This window comes from Bubalus kerabau, chromosome 1 (assembly GCF_029407905.1).
Source record: "Bubalus kerabau isolate K-KA32 ecotype Philippines breed swamp buffalo chromosome 1, PCC_UOA_SB_1v2, whole genome shotgun sequence".
NCBI lineage: Eukaryota > Metazoa > Chordata > Mammalia > Artiodactyla > Bovidae > Bubalus > Bubalus kerabau.
In genome coordinates this window covers 180,954,756-180,977,229 of record NC_073624.1, presented here as the reverse complement: position 1 = coordinate 180,977,229, position 22,474 = coordinate 180,954,756, and the positions used below count along the sequence as shown (strand labels likewise).

The 22,474-nt window shown below is 46.8% G+C and overlaps 1 protein-coding gene across 1 annotated transcript in view; it reads right to left on the bottom strand.

Moving 5' to 3' along the window:
* CACNA1A (calcium voltage-gated channel subunit alpha1 A) overlaps positions 1-22,474 on the bottom strand; it is a 206,774-nt gene that overhangs the window by 125,080 nt on the left and 59,220 nt on the right. Inside the window, exons 3-5 of the mRNA XM_055539160.1 lie at positions 11,461-11,552; positions 9,290-9,442; positions 4,534-4,727 (exon numbers count right to left, since the gene is read on the bottom strand). Coding sequence (XP_055395135.1) covers positions 4,534-4,727; positions 9,290-9,442; positions 11,461-11,552 — 439 coding nt within the window. The remainder of the gene's footprint in view (positions 1-4,533; positions 4,728-9,289; positions 9,443-11,460; positions 11,553-22,474) is intronic.

Below are 22,474 nucleotides of genomic sequence, written 5' to 3'. Positions count from 1 at the left end.
GGCCCCTGCACCCCATCGCTTGTCCTCTCATGCTGCTGTGGTCCTCATGGGACAACGGGTCAAGTCACTATGTCCCACATTATACACTTGCTTAAGGTCTATCTTCCACATTCTGAGTAGTTTATTATTTACCAACGTTGATTGGTCACGTCTGTCTCCCCAACAAGGGTGGAGATTTTTGTCTCTCTTCTTCATTGTGCTATCCCTGATCACCTGATCATTTCCTGGCATGCACTGGACATTCAGTATGTAATTACCGGATTTCTCTAGTGCTCTGTGGTTGAGAATCCCCCTGCCAATGCAGAGGACATGGGTTCAATCCCTGGTCCAGGAAGAGTCCACATGCCATGGAACAGCTAAGCCCGTGAGCCACAGCTACTGAGCCTGAGTGCCCTAGAGCCTATGCTCTGCAATGAGAGAAGCCACCGCAATAAGAAACCCAGGCACCACAACTAGAGAAAAGGTGTGTGCAGCAACAAAGACCCACTTTGGCTGAAAATAAATTAATTAGTTACATTTAAAAAATAATAATTAAAGATAAGTAATTACGGAATAAACAAATGGATTTCAATGTTGAGAAAAGAAAAGAGATGTTTGGCCTCCATGCCTGTGGATTCTAAAATGCTTGAAGCAGGTGCTTCCGGACTCTCCCATGGATCTCACCTGACAATGGCTGGTAAGGCCATGCCCACGGGCTTGGCTCCAGCACAAGATAAAGGACAAAGAGTCCAGACACTGCGCCTGCCTGTGGCTGGATGCAGCTAGGAGTGTCCTAGGGCAGGCCTGGCAGATGGCAGAGCACATGAGCAGGGCTCAGATGAGTCTGGAAAAGCAACAGCTCTGTCTTCACTAAGCAGAAACTCAAAGATCCCACCTTAGCTTCTGCCCTTAGCAATGAGTGATCCTAGTGGTTGTATTTTGGGTTGAGGAGTTATCTTTTCTTTTTTTTTTATAAATTTACTTTCAACTGGAGTACAATTGCTTTATAATGTTCATTAGTTTCTGCTGTATTCATGTATTCATGTATGACAACATGAATCAGCTGTAAGTATACATATATCCCCCCCCCCTTTTTTTTTAAAAGAACCAACATAATTTCATAAAAGACAGAATTATTGAAAAAGAGTTCAAAGAATTGGAGCAAAGGATAGATAAAGCTTTCACTGCTCCTTCAAGTTAATGAACTGTCAGGGAACTCTATAACCATGGAGACGAGCTATGTGAAAGTGTTAGTTCCTCAGTCGTGTCTGACTCTTTGTGACCCAATGGACTGCAGCCCACCAGGCTCTTCTGCCCATGGAATTCTCCAAGCAAGAACCCTGGAGTGGGTAGCCATTTTCCACTCTCCAGGAGACCTTCCCAAGCCAGGTCTTCTGCATTGCAGGCAGGCTCCTCACCATCCGAGCCACCAGCGAGGAAATGAGCTATATAGCTGTCTATATAGCTCGTAGAGCCCAGTCCCCTCCAACTGGCCCTGGTCCTGCAAATTCCTCACTCACCTTCTTCCATGGGTGCATTCTGGTCTTAACTATCTGAGATCTGTCTCTCTCTCCCCTCCCTCTCTCTCCACCTCATCCACTCCTGTGCCTGCCTTTCCTGTCCTTGCTTCCCAGCCCCACCCCACCCCACTCTCCCTCTTAAGCCTTCCTCCCACGGTGGGTGGATTGTCTTAATTTAGGAAGTCCCAGACAAGGGTTCTGGAAAAGGCAATGGCACCCCACTCCAGTACTCTTGCCTGGAAAATCCCATGGACGGAGGAGCCTGGTGGGCTGCAGTCCATGGGGTTGCTAAGAGTCGGACACAACTGAGTGGCTTCACTTTCACGCACTGGAGAAGGAAATGGCAACCCGCTCCAGTGTTCTTGCCTGGAGAATCCCAGGGACAGGGAAGCCTGGTGGACTGCCATCTATGGGGTCGCACAGGGTCAGACACGAATGCAACGACTTAGCAGAAGCAGCAGCAGACAAGGGTTCAAGTGCAAGTAGTTTATTTGGGAGATTTCTGAAATGAATTATGCAATTCCCCCTCACCACCCTCCCCCAGCCAAGATAAGTTGAAAATCTAACCTCTACGACCTCAGGATGTGACCTTATTTAGAAATAAGGTCAAACTTCCCTGGTGGTCCAGTGGTTAAGAATCTACCTTCCAATGCAGGGAACACAGGCTTGATTCCTGGTCCTGAAAGATTCCATATGTCATGGGGCAAACTAGCCCACGTGCCACAATTACTGAAGCCCTCATGACCTAGAGCCTGTGCTCCAGAACTAGAGAAGCCACTGCAATGGGAAGCCCCTGTGCTGCAACTAGGAAAAGCCTGCTCGCAGCGGTGAAGACCCAGCGCAGCCAGCCAAAAAATCACATAAGAAAAACAATTTTTTTTTAAAGAAGAATAGGGTCATTACAGATGTAATTAGTTAAGATGACATTATACTGGAGTAGGGTGGGCCCTAGTCCAACACGATAAGTGTCCTTATAAGAAGATGGCCCTGTGCAGATGGGATATTCAAGAGGAGGACAGAGAATCAATAAGCCAAAGAATGCCAAGGATTGTTGGCAGCCACCGCAAGATGGGAGAGGCGAGGCAGAATTCTCCCTGAGAGCCTTTGGAGGGTGCCTGGCCCTGCTAACACCTTCTGGCCTCCATACTGTAAGGTAATAAATGTCTGTTGTTTTAAGCCACTCAGTGTGGTACTTTATTACTGCTCTTGGCTCACATCAGGCTCAAATTCCGGCTCGGGTTTCTACCAAAGTGTGAAGGTGGGATATAACTGCATGGCAAGTTCTAGAAGGCTACTCTGCGGCAGTTACCAGTGGGGTGAGCGCGGGTAACAAAGTGAGACCCAATGGCTCACCTCACTTCCTCAGTTGCTGCCCGAGTTTTCACAATGAAAAATTCATACATTTCTAAAAAGGAGCGCCTGTTGGGGTGGAAAATTTGGCTTATAGAGAGCTTACCTAGGGCCATGGTTCTAAATGCTTCACATATATTCACTTTTACTGAGTCCTTGTGCCCCATGAGGTAGGATTGTGCTTTTCATTTTGTACATGTGGAAACGGAGACACAGAGAGTGTAAGCGACTTGCCCAAGGTTGCACAGCATGGAAGTGGTGGGGTCGGGAGGGGAACCCAGGCAGCCTGATGCCTAACTCTGTTCTTTCAACTGTTTCCCCTGAGCTTGCATCCCTCAAGGTGTTTCAGCTCGAAGCTTCCAGGGTAAGTATCTCCTCAGACAGTGGCGCTTCCGACTATAGAACCCTCTGGAAATTTGTGGTCTTGCTCACACTTCCTCACCCACCACTGAGCACATTCCCATTGTCTTCCTCTGAACCTCTTTCTGGATGTCCAACCCCGTGACACAACCTGACCCAAGAAAGCTCCTGATGATCTTAAAGTTGCTGTCTGTTCCTAGAGATCCTATGCTCAGGCCAGGTCATTAGGCAAACTAGGCCACCATGGCTTTCCCCACATCCTTTAGATTTGTCTAATGGACATATGGACACAATGGTAGAAATCTATGTGGTCTATAACATGAATGACACTCTCAAGATGCGGTTGTGCAGTGTGTGACGTACGTTAACTGTCCAGGGATGGGGGACAGGGAACAGGGTAGAATGGGAGGCAGAGAGGCGTGCACATCCTTTCAGACCTGTCCTTAACATTTTCAAGACTGAGGACAAGAGAACCAACTGAGGCCCACATAATATGTGTGAATATTTAAAAACTACTAAATAAAACATGCTCTATGCTTCTCTTGCACAAACATACCTTCATAAGCACTGGGAAGGTCAGTCTAGAATTTAGAGTCTGGATGACTGCACTGGGTTAAAGGGTGGGGACAGGCTTCCCTGCCCCTTGACCATGGCCTGCCACCTGGGGGCAGGGGAGGGAGGGCTCCACACACACATGCCTGGACGTGCCAATCTGCATGTCCATAGTCCAGCTGCATTTGTGCCAAGAGCTACCCCAAGGACATTCTTAGACCTCAGGGGATACAGTGGGTAAGGCAGTCAGAGAATAGACTCATGGAAGAATCCAAGTTCATGGAATCTAAGCTTGGGCAGGGAATTCTAGGATCTCAGATGACCCAAAATATGATCTAGCAAGTGGAGGGGTGGTGGCACCAGTTCCCATCAGCACCATAGGGAGGGGCACAGCTGGAGGAGAGTAAGCAAGAGCTCCAGCACAGAATCCCTTTGGACAGGTGTCCAAGACACGTCTCTTTCTTTCCTCTACATTGGTTTTTAACTTCACGCCACCTTTACATATTCAAAAATCTAAAATTATACTTAAAAACTTGTGCAATTAAAAACTATTCAGCATCTGTGTGCCCTCTAGATTCTCACCTCCCAAAGGTCCTTTCCTATTAAGAGTTCTGAGGACAAGATGCCCATTATCGTCAAAGGACGGAGCCTTAGGCTGGCTCTCCTGGGGCCATATTGAGTTGTCCTTTGGCTGCCTCCCTGGTTCAGGGTCCCTCCACTTCAGCCTCAGGAGTTGGCTGGGCCTGGCTCTCCACCACCCCTCATCACTTACGTTGTAGAGGAGGTCAGTCCACCCTTCCATGGTGATGCACTGGAAAACAGTCAGCACTGCAAACAGGATGTTGTCGAACTGAGTGATCCCATTGTTGGGCCCTTCCCAGTAGGGCTGACATTTGGTCCCATTGGGGCAGGTGCGGGCAGGTTCCTCTGTCCCACACGGTGCTGGAGACTCACCCTGAATGTCATCTAGGAAACGGAAGAGGAGCAAAGTCAGGGGAAAGGGCCAGCAAAACCAGCTCTGGGGAACAGGAGCCAGTGAACATTCAATGCTGTTGAATCTGCAGAAAAATGGCTCTTAGGATGGACTTATCAGTCTTTTTCTAAAAAGTCCAATGCTTGGCTTGGTTGATCTATTCATTGTTTTCTATTTCATTAATTTCTTCTCTAAGTTGTGTTTCCTTTTTTGTTCTTTTCCTAGACTTTTGAGATAGATTAATGTTATTTAAGGCTATAAATTCCCCTGTAAGTGCAGCTTTAACTGCACCTCACAAATTCTATCATGCATTATTATCATTATTGTTCAAATAAAATATTCAGCAATTTCCATTATTATTTCTTCTCTGATTTATGGATAACCAAGAAGCATCAAAAAATTTCAGATATATACAAAAATAGAGTAATGTAATGAATTCCCATGTACCCATCACCAATTTCAACATTTATCAACTGAGGGCTAATTTTGTTTCATCTACATCCTCTTCCCACACTAAAATATTTTTAAAGCAAATCTCAGACATCCTAGCATTTCATCAACAAATAAGAAGCATGTCTCTTAATTTCCAAACACTTTTAGTGTTATCTTTTTGTTACCAATTTCCAGCCTAATTGCACTGTGGTCAGAGGATATGTTTTGCATCATTCTGTCCTTTGAAATCTGTTGAGATAGACTTTAAGGTCCCAGCAACAGTCAACTTTGGTACATCTGCTGTGTGCATTTTGAAGTGGCTGGGGGCAGTGTTCTCCAGACTTCCATTAGCACAAACTTGTCAATGGTGTTGTATTATTCTTCAGTAGCCTGACTGATTTTTTTTTTCTTGAGATGTACTGGGCTCAGGGAGCCGTTCTGGGGGCGAGGGAGGCCAGTGCACACAGTACTCCACCTTAGGCACAGGAGCTAAGCTTTTTCCCCAGAGAGCAAGAGGCAGATTGTGAAAATGCCGCAAGGAAAGAGACGCATGTCAATGGGCACCCCTTTTGCTGGAAACCAAAGGCAGCTTCCTGGCAAACTCAGACTGAGTGATCAAGGTTGAGTCTGAATTCTAAGGTGTTGAAGGGGAGGGGGAGGAGATGCCTTCACGAGAACTCGGACTCCAGGGAGTACAGAACATCCCATTGGACCAGAGCCACAGATATGAGAGGATCCTATTCAGCGAGTGACACTTTTGAAGGTTTTTAGAGAGTGATATTGTCCGATAAGAAATCAAACAGCTGAGTGTGTAAACTCAAGCTCCCCATGAAACAAAAATATATCTCAATGCACATGCCACATATAGGGTTTGCAGACCATTCTTAACCTCCACTTAGCAAGAAACAGGGAGAAATAAGCCAACACAGAATGCATGAATCTTACTGGCCTTTGAGACTCCTGTTAAATAGAAACTCTAGGCCATGCAAAATGACATTTGCCATATCAGAAGGGATGCCTTCAACTCAAGAAGCATTGACATCCCAATCGCTAGTTTAAGTTGTGGGAAATACTTTCCCCCTTCATGTCAGACTTGGTACAGGGGCTGATTTAATGAATACAGATTGGAAGGCAAAATCTTATAAACATAAGACTCGGGGCACAAGGGAAAATTCCATGGGCTCCTATCATGAATGAAAACCACGGTTTGTTGGGAAGGTTGCCTCTGTCCCAAACCTTCTCCATTTTCACCTTCTGTCCAAGTCTGGCTCAATTCCCATCCACCAACACCCTCCCCTCTCTTGGATGAGTCCAGTCTACTGGTCCCTTCCTGCCCCCGCTCCCCACCTCAGGGCTACAGTAGCTCCCAAATGTTCACATTTGGTGAGGAGATAAAAGCAGGCATTAACCTGCACTGCTATAGACTAGTTCCAGATGAGGAATCTTGTTTCCTCACACTATTTTGGAAGCTCTTGGAAAATAGGAAGCTCTCCCACCTTTCCTGTGCATGTCTCTGGGGGTTTAGCACAGTGCTGGGCACAGAGGAAATTGGTTCCTGATTATAAGGAGAACCTGTCTGCAGGAGAAATCTGACCGCCTTCAGTAGCTATGCCCAGCAGTGTTCCTGATGATGACCTGCCAGCCCCCTCATCACGAAACACTCTGGGGGCTGCTTCTAGAAAAGCAACCATCCAGAGAGTCTGAGGAATTTGGTTATAAATATATTTTAAAATTAACCTGCTGCCTGGGTGTCTGTATATATCTGTCTCTTACTCACACGTTCTTATATTTTTAATTGTGAGCTTTTCAGTCATCTTCCCTAAATCAAGGCCTCCTACCCTCCAGTTGCCCCACCCACGTCTGTCCCCTTACAACCCTGATTTAGACTCAAGCCAAGACTCTGTCCCCTTGGGTGGAGAGAGAGGTAGAGAGAGAACCAACAAAAACAAAAAACCCAGGATCCAGGAGTCCTGGTTTCTCTGCTCTAGGCTGATGTTTCCAAGGGGCCCTGCCCTGCATCTCTCCCTCCAGCATTTCCGCCCAGGTGTCGAGGCCAGGAGCAGAAATAGCTCTGCCTCAATTAACACCTTCTTCATTGGGGAAAGAAATAATTAGGACATCCCATATTGAGCAAACTTCACAAGCCCAGGAGAGGAGATGGGAGGAGCAAGAAAAAAGGAAGCAAAAAAAAAAAAAAAAAAAAGAGCATCTTGAATAAACCTTCCTTACTGGGTTTTCCTGCCCTCTGGGAGGTCTGGGGAGAGGGTTCGGTTACCTGGGGGTCACCAGGAAGAGAAGGTGGATGGGAAGCCACTCCAGGACAGAATTATCTTCCCAATAAGGCAGGCCTGAAACCTCCTTCCCTTCTCACACAGGCTCCCCTGTCTCCATTCACAGTTTCCTTGACCCACGACTAACACTGTCATTCAGCCCGTCCACAGTGAGGAGGCCCATGGTCCAAGTACTGAAATACAGGCTTCCCTCTTATTTGATTTCATTTGGTTCTTTGGCTTCAGAGAGCAAGTAGCCAGGTTTGCATAGCAGGGGACGTGGTCAAAGATGAATGCGGAAGCTATTAGGTCCCTGAGTATACGGATACCTAGGGACACCGACTCGATGGACGTGAGTCTGAGTGAACTCCGGGAGTTGGTGATGGACAGGGAGGCCTGGCGTGCTGCGATTCATGGGGTCGCAAAGAGTCGGACACGACTGAGCGACTGAACTGAACTGAACTGAGGGACACCCAGGCTGCTTCACTGCTGTTTCAGAGACTAAGTCTGTGACTTCTGGTCTTCCTGGTTTTTTTCCTGAGTCATCCTCCCCGATCCTTTCTTGTTGTTATTGTTTAGCTTCTAGGTCATGTCCGACTCTTGTGATCCCATGAACTGTAGCCTGCCAGCCTCTTCTGTCCATGGGATTTCCCAGGCAAGAACACTGGAGTGGGTTGCTATTTCCTTCTCCAGGGGATCTTACAGGACCAGGGAATCTTACAGGACCAGGGATTAAAACCATGTCTCTGTATTGGCAGGGGTCTTCTTTAACACTTGAGCCACCAGGGAAGCGGCTAAGCTAAGGGGTTGATTGTGGCACAGTGTGGGGAGGGGAGGAGCCAAGATCCTGTTTGTGCTTGATGCTGATTGGCTGGTTCCAGGACTCCCAGTGGGATGTTTTAAGGCATCTTCTTGGGGAGACTAGGAGGAGTCACCCTTGACTCTCCCTTCCTTCAGGGTAAGGAGGTTTCAGGCTTCTCTGGTGGCTCAGTGGTAAAGAATCCACCTGACAATGCAGGAGATGCAGGTTCGATTCCCGGGTCAGGAAGACCCTCTGGAGAAAGAAATGGCAACCTACTCCAGTATTCTTGCCTGGGAAATCCCATGGACTGAGGGGCCTGGCAGGCTACAGTCCATGTTATCACCAAGAGTTGGACACGACTTAGTAACTAAACAACAACAAGGAGGTTCAGAACTCAGCACGTGCTCGGGTCTCGGGTCGCTGCAGGGTAGCTAGGCAGAGGCTGTAGGCACTGCATTTGTATTCTGCTGTCTTTTGCCCCTACATGTTCCCACTGAAAATATCTTTGATGCCTTTACCTGCTCAGCGTTTGGGGCAGCCAGCTGTGCCAGGACATTAATGCCCATCCTGGGCTCAATCCCTGCCAATGTCGGACAGAATCTGGTGGATAAATACCCAGCTCCCGTGCCCCTCATGTGGGATGGGTCTAAGGCATGTGACCTACCCTGTTTCCCCTAGGTGCCCAATGGACCTGAGGTCTGGTGACCTTGCCCAAGATGGTAACCTACTTGATAACGTCCCTAGATGTTGCTAGATCCTCCCCTGTCTCACTTTCTAACTCACCTGAAGGTGTTTCCTGGGATCACTTCCCCAGTAAACCACTGACCCTGGGACAGCTTCTCAGGTACCCCAGTGTAACATCCCAGCAACAACCAAGATCTCTGGGGCTGTTTTACCCCCTGCCTGCCTTAGCTTTGGGAAGATGTTCTCCCAGCTTCCAGGAGAATGAAGCAAAGCCCTGCAGATCTTGTCCAGGAGCTTGTCCCCAAGGGAGAAAAGAAAGGGGAGGAAGGCTGGGAAAAAAAAAATCTATGATGCTGCTCGGACCTACCTGTGCCCTCTTCAAAGCAGGTGGTATGAAATTTTCCCATATAAAATTCTAACCCTATGATTGCAAAAATAAGGATTGCAAAAAATAGGAGGAGGCCGATCTGCAGCAGGGGGATCATTGCCTTCATGATCGACTTCAGGACGACTTGTAAACCTGGGGAGACACAGAGAGAGAGAGGCCCCAGAGGCCTGTGAGAAGGTACCCTGGAACGCCACCCTCAAGATGCCTCCTGAGGAAACTCAGAGCACGCGGGATGCGGGAGACGGGACAGGGCAATGGTGAGGGAAGATGGATGGAAGACATAGAGGCTGCTCACTTTAATAATAGAAACAATCCTTCCTTATATTTTAAGCACTTTTTTTTTTATGATTTTCTTTTGGCCGCACCATTTGGTTTGCAGGATCTTAGCTCCCTGGCTAGGCACTGAACCCGGGAACATGGCAGTGAAATCACTGAGTTCCAACCACTGGAAATTCCCCACCTTCTATTTTAAAAATATTTTTTAAAGTACTGGGCATAGGCTGTCCCGTTTGATGACTTTTGAGGCAAGTAAGAAGTGGAAATTCATAGCTTTCTGAGCCCTATTCCTGGGTGTTGCACAATTTTCATGCAGATCAGGGTGCCTTTTTCTAACCTTTTTCCACCAAGAGGGGGCGTCTTTTTCCTAATTCATACAATGCCATATGCATCAGTTGCAGCTCTGCCTGGGAAAACAGTCAACATCCTAGTTCAACCCAAAAACAGATATTATTTCATTGGCTTTTAGCAACAATCCCATGAGGCAGGTACAGGTGTAAAATCATCCCCATTTTACAGAGGTGGGAAGCAAAGCTCAGAGGATGTCATGCTTAAAATGAGGATTCAGCCTCAAGGTGTAAGAAGTAACGGGGCCAGGATTCGAACCCAGGTTGGAATTGATGTCAAATCCCATGTCTGTAACCAATCTTTACGAAAGTCTATGTTAAAATGCTCCCAAGTGGCTCAACAGTAAAGAATCTGCCTGCCAATGCAGGAGACACAGGTTTGATCCCTGGTCACAAAAGAGCTGGACATGACTAAACAACAACAAATTATGTGGTTAAAATGAGGACTTCTTGTTTTATGTCCTTGCATACTCTTCAGTGTCTCCCAGTTTATAGTCTATGAGAACTTGAATAGAATTCGTATCCTACTGTTGGGTGAAAACTATATAAATCTTAATTATGTTGAATTGGTTTATAGTACTTTTCAGGTCTACTATATCCTTCTACTTTTCTATATATTCATTCTATTAATCTTTGAGAGTTTAATATTGAAACTCCAACTAAGAATCTTAATTTATCAGGCTCTTCATCTATAAATGGGGATGAAACTTAGCACCTCCCTCTCAGGGTTACATTAGAGGGTTCATACCTAGCAAAGCCCTTGGCATATCATAGATGGTCATTAAACAGAGATTCTTGTTAGTATTAGCTTTGGGATGGAACTTGATTTAACATGACGTAGGCATCTCTGGTCTCTTGAAGAGAAGACTCTTGAGAGTCCCTTGCACAGCAAGAAAATCAAGCCAGTCAATCTTAAAGGAAATAAACCCTGAATATTCATTGGAATGACTGATGCTGAAGCTCCAATACTTTGGCCACCTGATGCAAAGAGCCAACACATTGGAAAAGATAATACACAAAAAGCTCTTTCTGCCATGCCTGGTATGCAGTAGGCACTCAATAAATGGTAACCATCATTGCCACCAATATTAATCAGGCTGTGGGGGCAGACTGGCTAACTCCTAACTCTTCCATTCTCAGCCACATGATTTTGCTCAAATTATTCAGCTGCCCTGAGCCTCAGTTTTCTCCTCTGTAAAATGGAGATTTTGGTCCTATCAAGTTCACAGGGTTGTGATTATAGAATGGGGTCCTGGGTGTGCTCGTGGCTCCTGATAGAGAAGTGCTCAGTAAATGGGTGCTGTGGTGATGGGTGAGGCTCCTGGCTGGCTTTTAGGAGCTCACCCAGACCTGCAGCCATATTCCTAGGGGTGGGGGTCCCTGAAGGGGCTTCCCCAAAGATAAGGCTGCCCTGACCCAGGCTAGGGAAGCAACTGAGGGCGCCTATGAGACCTTCTTGCAGAAGGGAAATGGAGGGCTCCTAGGACCCCTGAGCAGACCCCTTGCCAGGGTTAGAAACTCACGCACTTGGGATTCCAGACACCAGCTTGAGCGGCCGCAGCACTCGAACTGCCCTCAGCGTCCTTAGGTCAAACTCCGTCCCAACTGTTGCCAAGATGCTGGAAGAAAGAAGCCAGAACAGAAAGCAGACGGTGGGTTTCAGGGTCAGAGAGGTGGGTGGAGGGTTCAATGCTGTGGTTTCTTTTTAAAAATTTTTTAAATTAGAGGATAGTTGCTTTACAGTGTTGTGTTCGTTTCTGCTGTGGAACAATGCGAATCAGCCATAATTATATATAGAATCAATTATACATATATAATTGATTGATCAAATCAATCAATCCTAAAGGAAATCAGTCCTGAATATTCACTGGAAGGACTGATGCTGAAGCTGAAGCTCCAATACTTTGGCCATCTGATGCAAAGAACTGACTCATTGGAAAAGACCCTGATGCTGGGAAAGATGGAAGGCAGGAGGAGAAGGGGATGACAGAGAATGAGATGGTTGGATGGCATCACTGACTTGATGGACATGAGTTTGAGCAAGCTTCGGGAGTTGGTGATGGACAGGGAAGCCTGGCGTGCTGCATTCCATGGGGTTGCAAAGAGTCGCACACGACTGAGTGACTGAACTGACTGACTGAACTGACTGACTGATACGTATACACATATATATGCATATATCCCCTCCCTCTTGAGCCTCTCTCCCTGTTCCCATTCCACTCCTCTAGGTCGTCACAGAGCGCCAGGTTGGTTTCTTGGCAGGGTGACCACAGGCTGGGTCTCAGTTTTGTCATATGTAAAACAGTGTTAATAGTACCTGCTTCACAGGATAAAAGATGATTTACAAGGACCTCAAATAGGTCTTAATACTCAATAAATGCTTCCCTTGTGTGGCTCAGCTGGTAAAGAATCCACCTGCAATGTGGGAGACCTGGGTTCGACCCCTGGGCTCGGAAGATCCCCGGGAGAAGGGAAAGGCTACCCATTCCAGTATTCTGGCCTGGAGAATTCCATGGACTGTATAGTCCATGAGGTTGCAAAGAGTCAGACACGACTGAGTGACTTTCACTTCCTTTCACTCAATACATGTTGGGCTGAGAAGAAGAGAAATTTTCCCCATGGCACATGGTTGGGGTGATACTCAGTGTATTTCACAACCCAAGATCAGGATGGATTGTGGGGAAGCTTGGAGGCACCAGGGGAGTGAAAGACCCTTTGGGCTCAGGTCACTTTACCAACCGGCAAGAAAGTAGCTTAGTACTAAGACCTAAGCCTGCATGGGTTCAAATTCCAGCTCTACCATTTCCCAGCTGGGTGACTGTGGGTAAGTCACTTTTCCACTTCATGCCTCAGTTCTCCCTTTTGTATAACAAGGATAACAACAGTACTGAACCCTCAAAGGGATGTGAGGATGAAATGAATTAATACATGTGAAGTGGTAGGCGTTGTGCCTGGCACACAGGAAGTGTGTTAAGCTACTGGGAAATAAATGAAAAAAAAAAAAAAAAAAAACCCAAAACCTCAAATAATGGGTGTGGCCCTGCTGGGGTGGACTAGCTGGCATCGGCCCCAGAGAGGGCTACAGACCCAAAGCCTCAGGGCAAAAAGTCACTCTTATAAATGTAAGTAAGAGTCATGGCAAAAGGTGAGATGAGCCTTCTGTAGAAAGCCCCCTTCCCTCACCCCTTACATAAAGACCCCATCCTAAGACCTCACTTGTAAAAGTGTTTCTGGCGAGACAAGGGAGACCAGGGGTTCCACAGCCCTTCCTCAGCCCAAGGAACCCCCTAGACCTGTTTCCTAAATAAGATACGTAGTAGGGATGACCATGGCACCATGGCACAGAAAAGGTTGTCACTGGAACCTCAGATGATGAGCAAGGAATGTTGGAAAAACAGAGGATTCTGTGGTTAAGAACGGGCTTCCCAGGTGGCACAGTGGGAAAGAATCTGCCTGCCAATGCAGGAGACACAGGTTGGATCCCTGGGTCAGGAAGATCCCCTTGAGTAGGAAATCTGCTCCAGTATGCTTGCCTGGAAAATTTCATGGACAGAGGAGCCTAGCAGGCTACAATCCATGGGGTTGTGAACCGTCAGAGGCTACTGAGCATGTACTGTGATTAACAGGATGGAGACCACAGAAGTAATTTGGGGGGTGTCTTCATTCTTGTCCAGGAGTCTGAGTCTTACAACTTTGGCCTGTGAATAACCAGTATCTTACATCTGTCTTTATTTTTTGGCTGTGCATGCAGAGTGTAGGATCTTAGTTCCCTGACCAGGGACTGACCCATGCTCCCTGCAGTGGAAGTATGGAGTCTTAACCATTGGACCACCAGGGATGTCCCTCTTTGTTTTGTTTTTTTTTAATTTTTATTGTATATTGGCGTATAGATGATTTACAACTCTGTGTCAGTTTCAGGTGGACAGCAAAGTGATTCAGTTATACATACACATACAACCATTCTTTTTCAAATTCTTTTCCTATACAGACTACTTAACAGTGTATTGAGGAGAGTTCTCTGTGCTATATGGTAGGTCCTTGTTGATAATTTATTTTATACATAAATATAAAATATATTATTTTATGTATAATAATAGTACATCTCTTTGTCTTTGAGACCATCAGTATCTGCATCTATTAACAACCTGTATTGGCACCTGTATTAATAAACTGTATTGGCCTGCTTTTGCCTCAGGACTTCCTTTGAAGCTAAGACAGACCCAGGCAGTGAATTCCCCTGTGAGAGCAGCCCTCCACCAAAGATCGCTGGGAAGAGGTGGATGAATTCCCCAGGTCCCTCACCCCCTCCTTCCAGATTGCTCTAGGTGTGAGTTCCATACAGGTTCCCAGAGAGGTTGAGCCCAGCTGCCTATCCAGGGTAACCTGCTCAACTCCTCATTATTCCCTGTCTCCCCACCCTTGTCTCCCACCCACATTTCCTGGAGTCACTTCCCAGATGAACTACTTGGACCCGAATCCTTGTCTCAGGGTCAGTGTGGGGGCACTCCAAACTAAGACAGGAGTATTCCCAGCTCTTTCTCAACTATTCCTAGGACAGAAAGTTAAAGTGCTAGTCGCTCAGTTGTGTTGGACTCTTTGTGACCCCATGGACTGTAGCCTATCAGCTCCTCTGTCCATGGGATTCTCCAGGAAAGAATACTAGAGTGGGGAGCCACCTGCCATTCCGTTCTCCAGGGGATCTTCCTGACGCAGGGGTTGATCTCGGGTCTCCTGCACTAGGAGTAGCTCTTTACCACCAGAGACACCATTCCTAGGACAGAGATGTGTCTATTAGATTGGGCTAACCTCCTCTCCCACCATCATCAAATGTACATCTAAACACATCGTATGTCCTGGGCAAAGCAATACTTGAGGCCCTCCCTGCTTCATAGGGCTGATGCAGGAGAAAAACAGTTTAATCAAAAAATGCACACAGAGATTGAATCCATTGGGAGTGTGAGGCATTCTTAGAGAGAACTGGCGAAAAAAACAGCTCTGAGGGTACACAGCAGGTCGTGTTAACTCATCTGGGACCCAGGGAGGTTCCCGTTTCAAGCTGAGGATTCATGGATGAGCAGGTGGAATCTGATCAGTGGGGGAAAGAACCTTCTAGGCTGAGGAAATGGCTGAGACAGACAGCCTGGGGTAGGAAGGCAAATTCAAGGAAGGAAATGGCGCATGGTGGGGATTTGGGTAATGCCATGAAGCTGAAGTGTAGCTGGGGGCCTTGCCAAGCAATCCCAAGGAAATTTTCATTCATTTAATTATATATTTTTTCTCTTCCTCTCCCAATTTTCATTTGGATTTCTCAAACTCCATCCTGTAGATCACCAGTCTATTTTACTTTCTTCTTTCTCAGCAGGTAAAAGCCATCGTTAAGGGTGTGTGCGTGTGTGTGTGTGTGCGCGCACGCGTGCGCGTGTGTGCTCACTCAGTCGTGTCCTACTCTTTGCGATCCCATGGACTGTAGCTGCCAGGTTCCTCTGTCCATGGGATTTTTCAGGCAAGAATACTAGAGTGGGTTGTTATTTCCTCCTCCAGGGGATCTTCCCCACCCACAGATCAAACCCATGTCTCCTGAGCTGGCAGGCGGATTCTTTACCACGGAGCCACCTGGACAAGCATTCCCTGAGTTTTCACTCACTGACTTCACAAACATTAACTGAGCATCTACAGTGTGCCAGGTCTTGGGGACACGAGTCATAGGAATCCCTATCTGTGTGTGGGAGGCTGAGAATAAACCCCATAAATGTGCCAGATGTCAGGGCGATGAGTACAAGGGAGAAAAGCAGGGCAGGGAAGAGGGCGTGCTGGCAAAGTGGGGCAGGATGAGGGGAGCGATGACACCCATTTCAATTAGTAAAGGCCAACTGCTCTTTCCTGCCTGGCTGGGTAGTAGTTCAGTGTTAAAGGTGTTCAGACCAGCATCGCCCAGTAGAACTTCAAGAAGAGCCGTATGTTGGACATAGCGAACAGACTGGTGGTTGCCGAGGAGGGCGTGTCGGGGGAAGGATGGAGTGGGAGGTTGGGGTTAGCAGATGTAAGCTTTTATATATAGAATAAATAAACACTCTCTATATAGCACAGAGAACTCTTCAATATCCTATGATAAACCGTAATGAAAAAGCACATAAAAAAGAGAATTATATATATGTATGACTGAATCTGGAGAAGGCAATTGCACCCCACTCCAGTACTCTTGCCTGGAAAATCCCATGGGCGGAGGAGCCTGGTAGGCTGCAGTCCATGGGGTCACTAAGAGTCGGACACGACTGAGTGACTTCACTTTCACTTTTCACTTTCATGCATTGGAGAAGGAAATGGCAACCCACTCCAGTGTTCTTGCCTGGAGAATCCCAGGGACAGGGGAGCCTGGTAGGCTGCCGTCTATGGGGTCACACAGAGTCGGACACGACTGAAGTGACTTAGCATAACATAGCATAGCATGACTGAATCACTTTGGTGTACAGCAGAAATTAACACAACATTGTAAATCAATTACACTTCAATAAGAAAAGAAAAAAGGCAAAAAAAGGAAGAACCATGTGTGAAATTTAAAATTTGCCAACAGCTACATTAAAAGCCCAAAGAAACAGATGAAATTAATGTTAATAATATACTTTATTCAACCAGGTATATCTGAAGTATTGGGCTTCCCAGGTGGCTCAGTGGTAAAGATTTGCCTGCCAAGCAGAAGACATGGGTTCAATCCTGGGGTCAGGAAGATCCCCTGGCAAAGGAAATGGCAATCCAATCCAGTATTCTTGCCTGGGAAATCCCATGGACAGAGGAGCCTGGTGGGCTATAGTCCATGGGGTCACAAAGAGTCGGACGCGACTTAGTGACTAAACTACAACATCTGAAGTATTATGATTTAAATAGGCAATCACTATGAAAGATTACTCCTAAGACATTTTATGTATTCTTTCCTTTAGACTAAGACTTTGAAATCTGGTTAACTCAGGTATCTGATGGCTACGCACGGCCAGTGCTGAGTGTACCATGTAGGTCAGGTCCAGAGAAAGAGTCAGTGGGGAAGAGATGTGAAGTGAGTCACAGGAATATGTTAGAGGAAAACTCTAGGCAGAAATACAGCCAGTGCAAAGGTCCTGAGGAAGGACCATGCCTGGTACACTTGAGGAATGCCAAGGAGGCCACACAGCTGAGTGAACCAGGGTGTCAGCGGGAGGAGATGAGGGCAGGGAGGTGATGGGCCAGTGTGCAGGAGTCTGTGGGCCATGGTGAGGACTTGGACTTTTGTTCTGAGTAAAGCAGGAGCCAAGGAGGGTTCTGAGCTTTGCAGAGACATGATCTGACTTACTTACTAAAATAAGATCCCTCTGGGGGTCCAGACCAGAAACTGGGAGGTTGGAAGTGGGCTGAGATGACCACAGTGGTCCAGGTGAGAGATGATAGGTTTAGATCTAGTTGTGCTGGACACAAGGATAATACTGAGATGAACTCAGCCTTGCCCTTAGATGACCACGCAAGTAAGTGGATGACAGAGTCAAGTACAAATCCTTCTGGCCCCAGGGCTGTCGGAGGCTGGAAGGAGGAGGAAATGAATACAGACAGGAGGGCAGGGGACAGTGTGATTGTGGAGCCCAAGTCTGAAAATGCAGAAAAGCACAAGATCTTACAAAACCTTAGACCTGGAATTAAACCCTGACCCTGCATCCTCTCATTACCTAGCCTTTGCTCTAACTTCTCTGAGCCTCTGAAATGCAGCGAATCTGACTTCCCTCCTGCCCAGTGCTATCCAAGTGGGCACCCAAGATGGACTATCTCCTGTGCCCCTCCCTGGAAGGATGACAGAAAATTAGGAGCAGAATGGGAGGAGGGAGAGGCTTCTCAGACTGAGAATGCCCTATAGAGGCAGAAAACTTCCCTTAGGAAACATGATGGGAAGGGGGTGGGAAATCGGGGTAGGCTGGACCACTGGAGGCTGTGAACTGGAGGCGGAGGAGGTGGGTCCTGCTGTGTGGACAGTGGGAGTCATGTGAGGTTTCGGAGCAGGGAAGGGATGTGATTAGGGCTGGCGTCAGGAAGACAAGCCTGACAGCTGAAAGGACAGATTGGTGGTGATGGAGGCAGGAGTTAGGAGGCAGCCGCAAGAGCAGACCAGCGTAATGAGGACTAGAACTAGGACAAAGGCAGTGGGAGTACAAAGGAGGCCCCAATTTATATATAGCTGCCATAGATTGCTGTGCACCAGGAAACTTGCCTGGGCTCACCAAGTGCTCCCTGCATCCAAGCCATCATTAAGAGGAATCCCATTTTACAGATGAGGAAACTGAAGCCCAGAGAAGTTACAAAGGCACGGAGGTCCACGCTGCCAAGAGAGAATGTGAACCCAGGACCCCAGGACTCCAGAACCCCAGTTTTCCACCTCACATGGCTTGTTGGATGGGGCAGGGGCAGTGGTGGAAAAGAAAAGGAAGGGAAGAATGGCTTTCTGGTTATAAATGGACCACCAAGTGATGATCATTCATTTATTCACAAGGCTTTGTGGAGTACCTGCTATGCACCAGCCACTCAGGGAGGACCTCAGGATGCCACCATGAACAGAGTGACAATGGATCACTTTGGGACAACGGGATGACACATGGTGTGTCATGCTACGGAAAACAGTATGGCGGCCACCAGTGCTCCCAATGGAAGGATGGAGTGTGTGGTGGCAAAGAGGAATTAAGACCGGGCCATCTGAAGGATGGAATTATCAACTGAGATGGGGAAGATGCAAGAAGGGGGAGGTTTGAAGGAAGATCAAGAGCTGGGTTGTGAGATGGGGACTGACATATACACACTACTCCGTATAAAATAGATAACTATTGAGAAAGTCCTGTATAGCACAGAGAACTCTACTCAGAGTTCCATGGTGACAAAGTGGGGAGATACATATATATATGTAGAGAGAGCTGATTCACTTTGCTGTACAGCAGAAATTAACACAACATTGTAAAGAAACTAAATTCCAGTAAAAAAAGTGGGGAAAGAGCTGGATCGTGGACACACTGAGTTTGGGAAGCCAGTTGTCTGTAACTCCCTCATTAAAACCTTTCAGTGGCTACCATCAGGCTTAGAATAAACTATACCATGACCACAAGACCTTGCCTGACTTGATTTCCCCTGACCATCCCTTCTATACTCCAGCCACTTTGGCTTTCTGTTCTTCCAACAGGAAAATCTCCTTTCTACCATGGAATCATATGACAGCCATCTCTTTTCCTGCTAACACTTGCCTTCAACTCTCTCCCTCCTTTGCCGAGTTGGCCCTCTGCAAATCTTTCAGGCTGAAGTGCAAATTTTTCTTCTCAGAGAGGATTTCCATGTCCTCCTTTAGATAAAGAGAACTCTCTGGGATTATATTGTTTGTTAAATTGCATTTATTATTTTGGGCTTCCCAGGTAAAGGATCCACCTGCCAAGCAGGAGATGCAGTTTTGATCCCTGGGTCGGGAAGATCCCCTGGAGAGGGAAATGGCAACCCACTCCAGTATTCTTGCCCGGGAAATCCCATGAACAGAGGAGCCTGGTGGGCTATAGTCCATGGGGTCGCAAAAGAATTGGACATGACTTAGCACCTAAACAACAACATATAAATGTTTGCTATCATCATCATTTAAATTTTTATTACTTGCCCCTAAGTTATACCAGAATTGACTGATGAAGGAACCAGCATTCATTAAGTTTATTCTCTTTGCCAGGTTATGTGCTTGTGGCTTTAAATACTGAGGTCTCATTTTATGCCTCAGTATCTTTACCAGGTGGGTTGTTCTGCTGCTGCTGCTGCTCCTGCTAAGTCGCTTCAGTCGTGTCCGACTCTGTGCGACCTGATAGACGGCAGCCCACCAGGCTCCCCCATCCCTGGGATTCTCCAGGCAAGAACACTGGAGTGGGTTGCCATTTCCTTCTTCAAAGCATGAAAGTGAAAAGTGAAAGTGAAGTTGCTCAGTCGTGTCCGACTCTTCACGACCCCATGGACTGCAGCCTTCCAGGCTCCTCCGCCCATGGGATTTTCCGGGCAAGAGTACTAGAGTGGGGTGCCATTGCCTTCTCTGAGGTGAGTGTTCTACACTTAGTTAATTGACAGGGCAACTGAGACTCTGAGGGGTTAACTACTTGCCCACAATCACACAGCTAACACGTGGTACCTGTAACCCGAGTCTGGCTTTGCTGCCTCCACTGTGCTGCCCCTGGTTAATTCCCCCACCCCACTTACCCTCTCCCAGGATCTCAGCCAAGTTTATGTCTCTGTTAACCCAAGTGTAGGAAGGATCTAGAGTTTTCTCTAGCTGCCTGGAAGTCAGAATGTCAATTAATATTTGCAGAGGAGCAACTACTTTGTGCCAGGTGGGTGAGGAGGGGAACATGTGCAAAGGCCCCAGGGCTGGAGAGAACGTACAGTGAAGAGCGGGGTTACCAGATGAGGGGCAGGGGCAGAGGACAGGAGAATACGAGAAGAAGATATTAGTGTGGTTAGAAAACAGGGGAGGGGATGGAGGCCTCATTGACCTCACCCGCCGGACCTTATTCAGAGGAAGCACCTGCCCACACTATTCACAAGGGCCCAGACATAGAAGCAACCTTATTAAATGTCCATTGACAGATGTATGGATAAAGGAGATGTGGTCCATATATACCCTGGATTATTACTCAGTCATAAAAAAGAATGAAATGATTCCATTTACAGAAACACCGATGAACCTAGAGATTATCATATTAAGTGAATTAAGCCAGAAAGACAAATATCATATATCGCTTATATGTGGAATCTAAAAAAATGATGCAAATGAACTTATTTACAAAACAAAAATCGACCCACCAACATAGAAAACAAACATGGTTACCCAAGGGGTCGGCGGGGAGGGATACATTAGGAATTTGAGATTAACATATACACACTACCATACATAGAACAGATAACCAACAAGGGCCTCCTGTGCAGCACAAGAGACTACACTCAGTGTTTTATGTGTGTGTGTTAGTGTTAGTCGCTCAGTCGTGCCCGACTCTTTGCGACCCCATGAACTGCAGCCCACCAGGCTCCGCTGTCCATGAGATTTTCCAGGCCAAGGATACTGGAGTGAATTGCCCTTAACCTCTAAATGAAAAGAATCTGAAAAAGAATATACATACATACATATATATGTATGACTGAATCACCTTGCTGTATACTTGAAACTAACACAACATCATGAATCAACTATACGTTTATATGTTTAAAATCTTGACATACAGAACAAACATATGGATATCAAAGAAGGAAGTGAGAGTGGAATGGATTGGGAAATTGGGATTGACATGTATACACTGCTGCTGCTGCTAAGTCGCTTCAGTAGTGTCTGACTCTGTGCGACCCCATAGATGGCAGCCCACCAGGCTCCCCTGTCCCTGGGATTCTCCAGGCAAGAACACTGGAGCGGGTTGCCATTTCCTTCTCCACAGGTATACACTACTATGTATAAAACAGATAACTAATGTGCGTGCATGCTAAGTCACTTCAGTCGTGTCTGACTTTGCAACCCTATGGACTGTGGCCCACCAGGCTCCTCTGTCCATGGGATTCTCCAGGCAAGAATACTGGGGTGGGTTGCCATGCCCTTCTCCAGGGGATTTTCCTGACCCAGGATTGAACCCACCTCTCTTAGGTCTCCCGCATTGGCAGGCGAGTTCTTTACTGCTAGAACCACCTGGGAAGCCCAACTAATGAGACCCTACTGTATAGCACAGAACTCTACTCAAAGCTATGTGGTGACCTAAATGAAAAGGAAATCCAGGGGAGAGGGGATATATGTATATGTATAGCTGATTCAAGGCTCTGGTTTTCCCAGTGGTCATGTATGGATGTGAGAGTTGGACTATAAAGGCTGAGCGCAGAACTGATGCTTTTGAACTGTGGTGTTGGAGAAGACTTGAGAGTCCCTTGGACTGCAAGGAGATCCAGCCAGTCCATCCTAAAGGAGATCAGTCCTGGGTGTTCATTGGAAGGACTGATGTTGAAGCTGAAACTCCAGTATTTTGGCCACCTGATGCGAAGAGCTGACTCATCTGAAAAGACCCTGATGCTGGGAAAGATTGAGGGCAGGAGGAGAAGGGGACGACAGAGGATGAGATGGTTAGATGGCATCACCGACTCAATGGACATGGGTTTGGGTGGACTCTGGGAGTTGGTGATGGACAGGGAGGCCTGGCGTGCTGTGGTTCATGGGGTCACAAAGAGTCAGACACGACTGAGCGACTGAACTGAACTGAATAGCTGATTCACTCTGTTGGACAGCAGAAACTGACATAACATTGCAAAGCAACTATACTCCAATAAAAAAGAAAAATCCATGCAGATAAAAGAAAATATTAAAATAAACAGACTTCCTTTATGCAAACATAAAGAAGCATCTGCCCCGCAGATCCAGTGCAATCCTTCTAAGATAAGTATTCGGAGCATAACTGCTTCCCCTGCAGTCTATATTCTTGCTATGGGTAGATTCTGCAAATCTTCAAGTTTATTCTTATATCACCTGGCTTTTAGCTTCTCTTGGAAA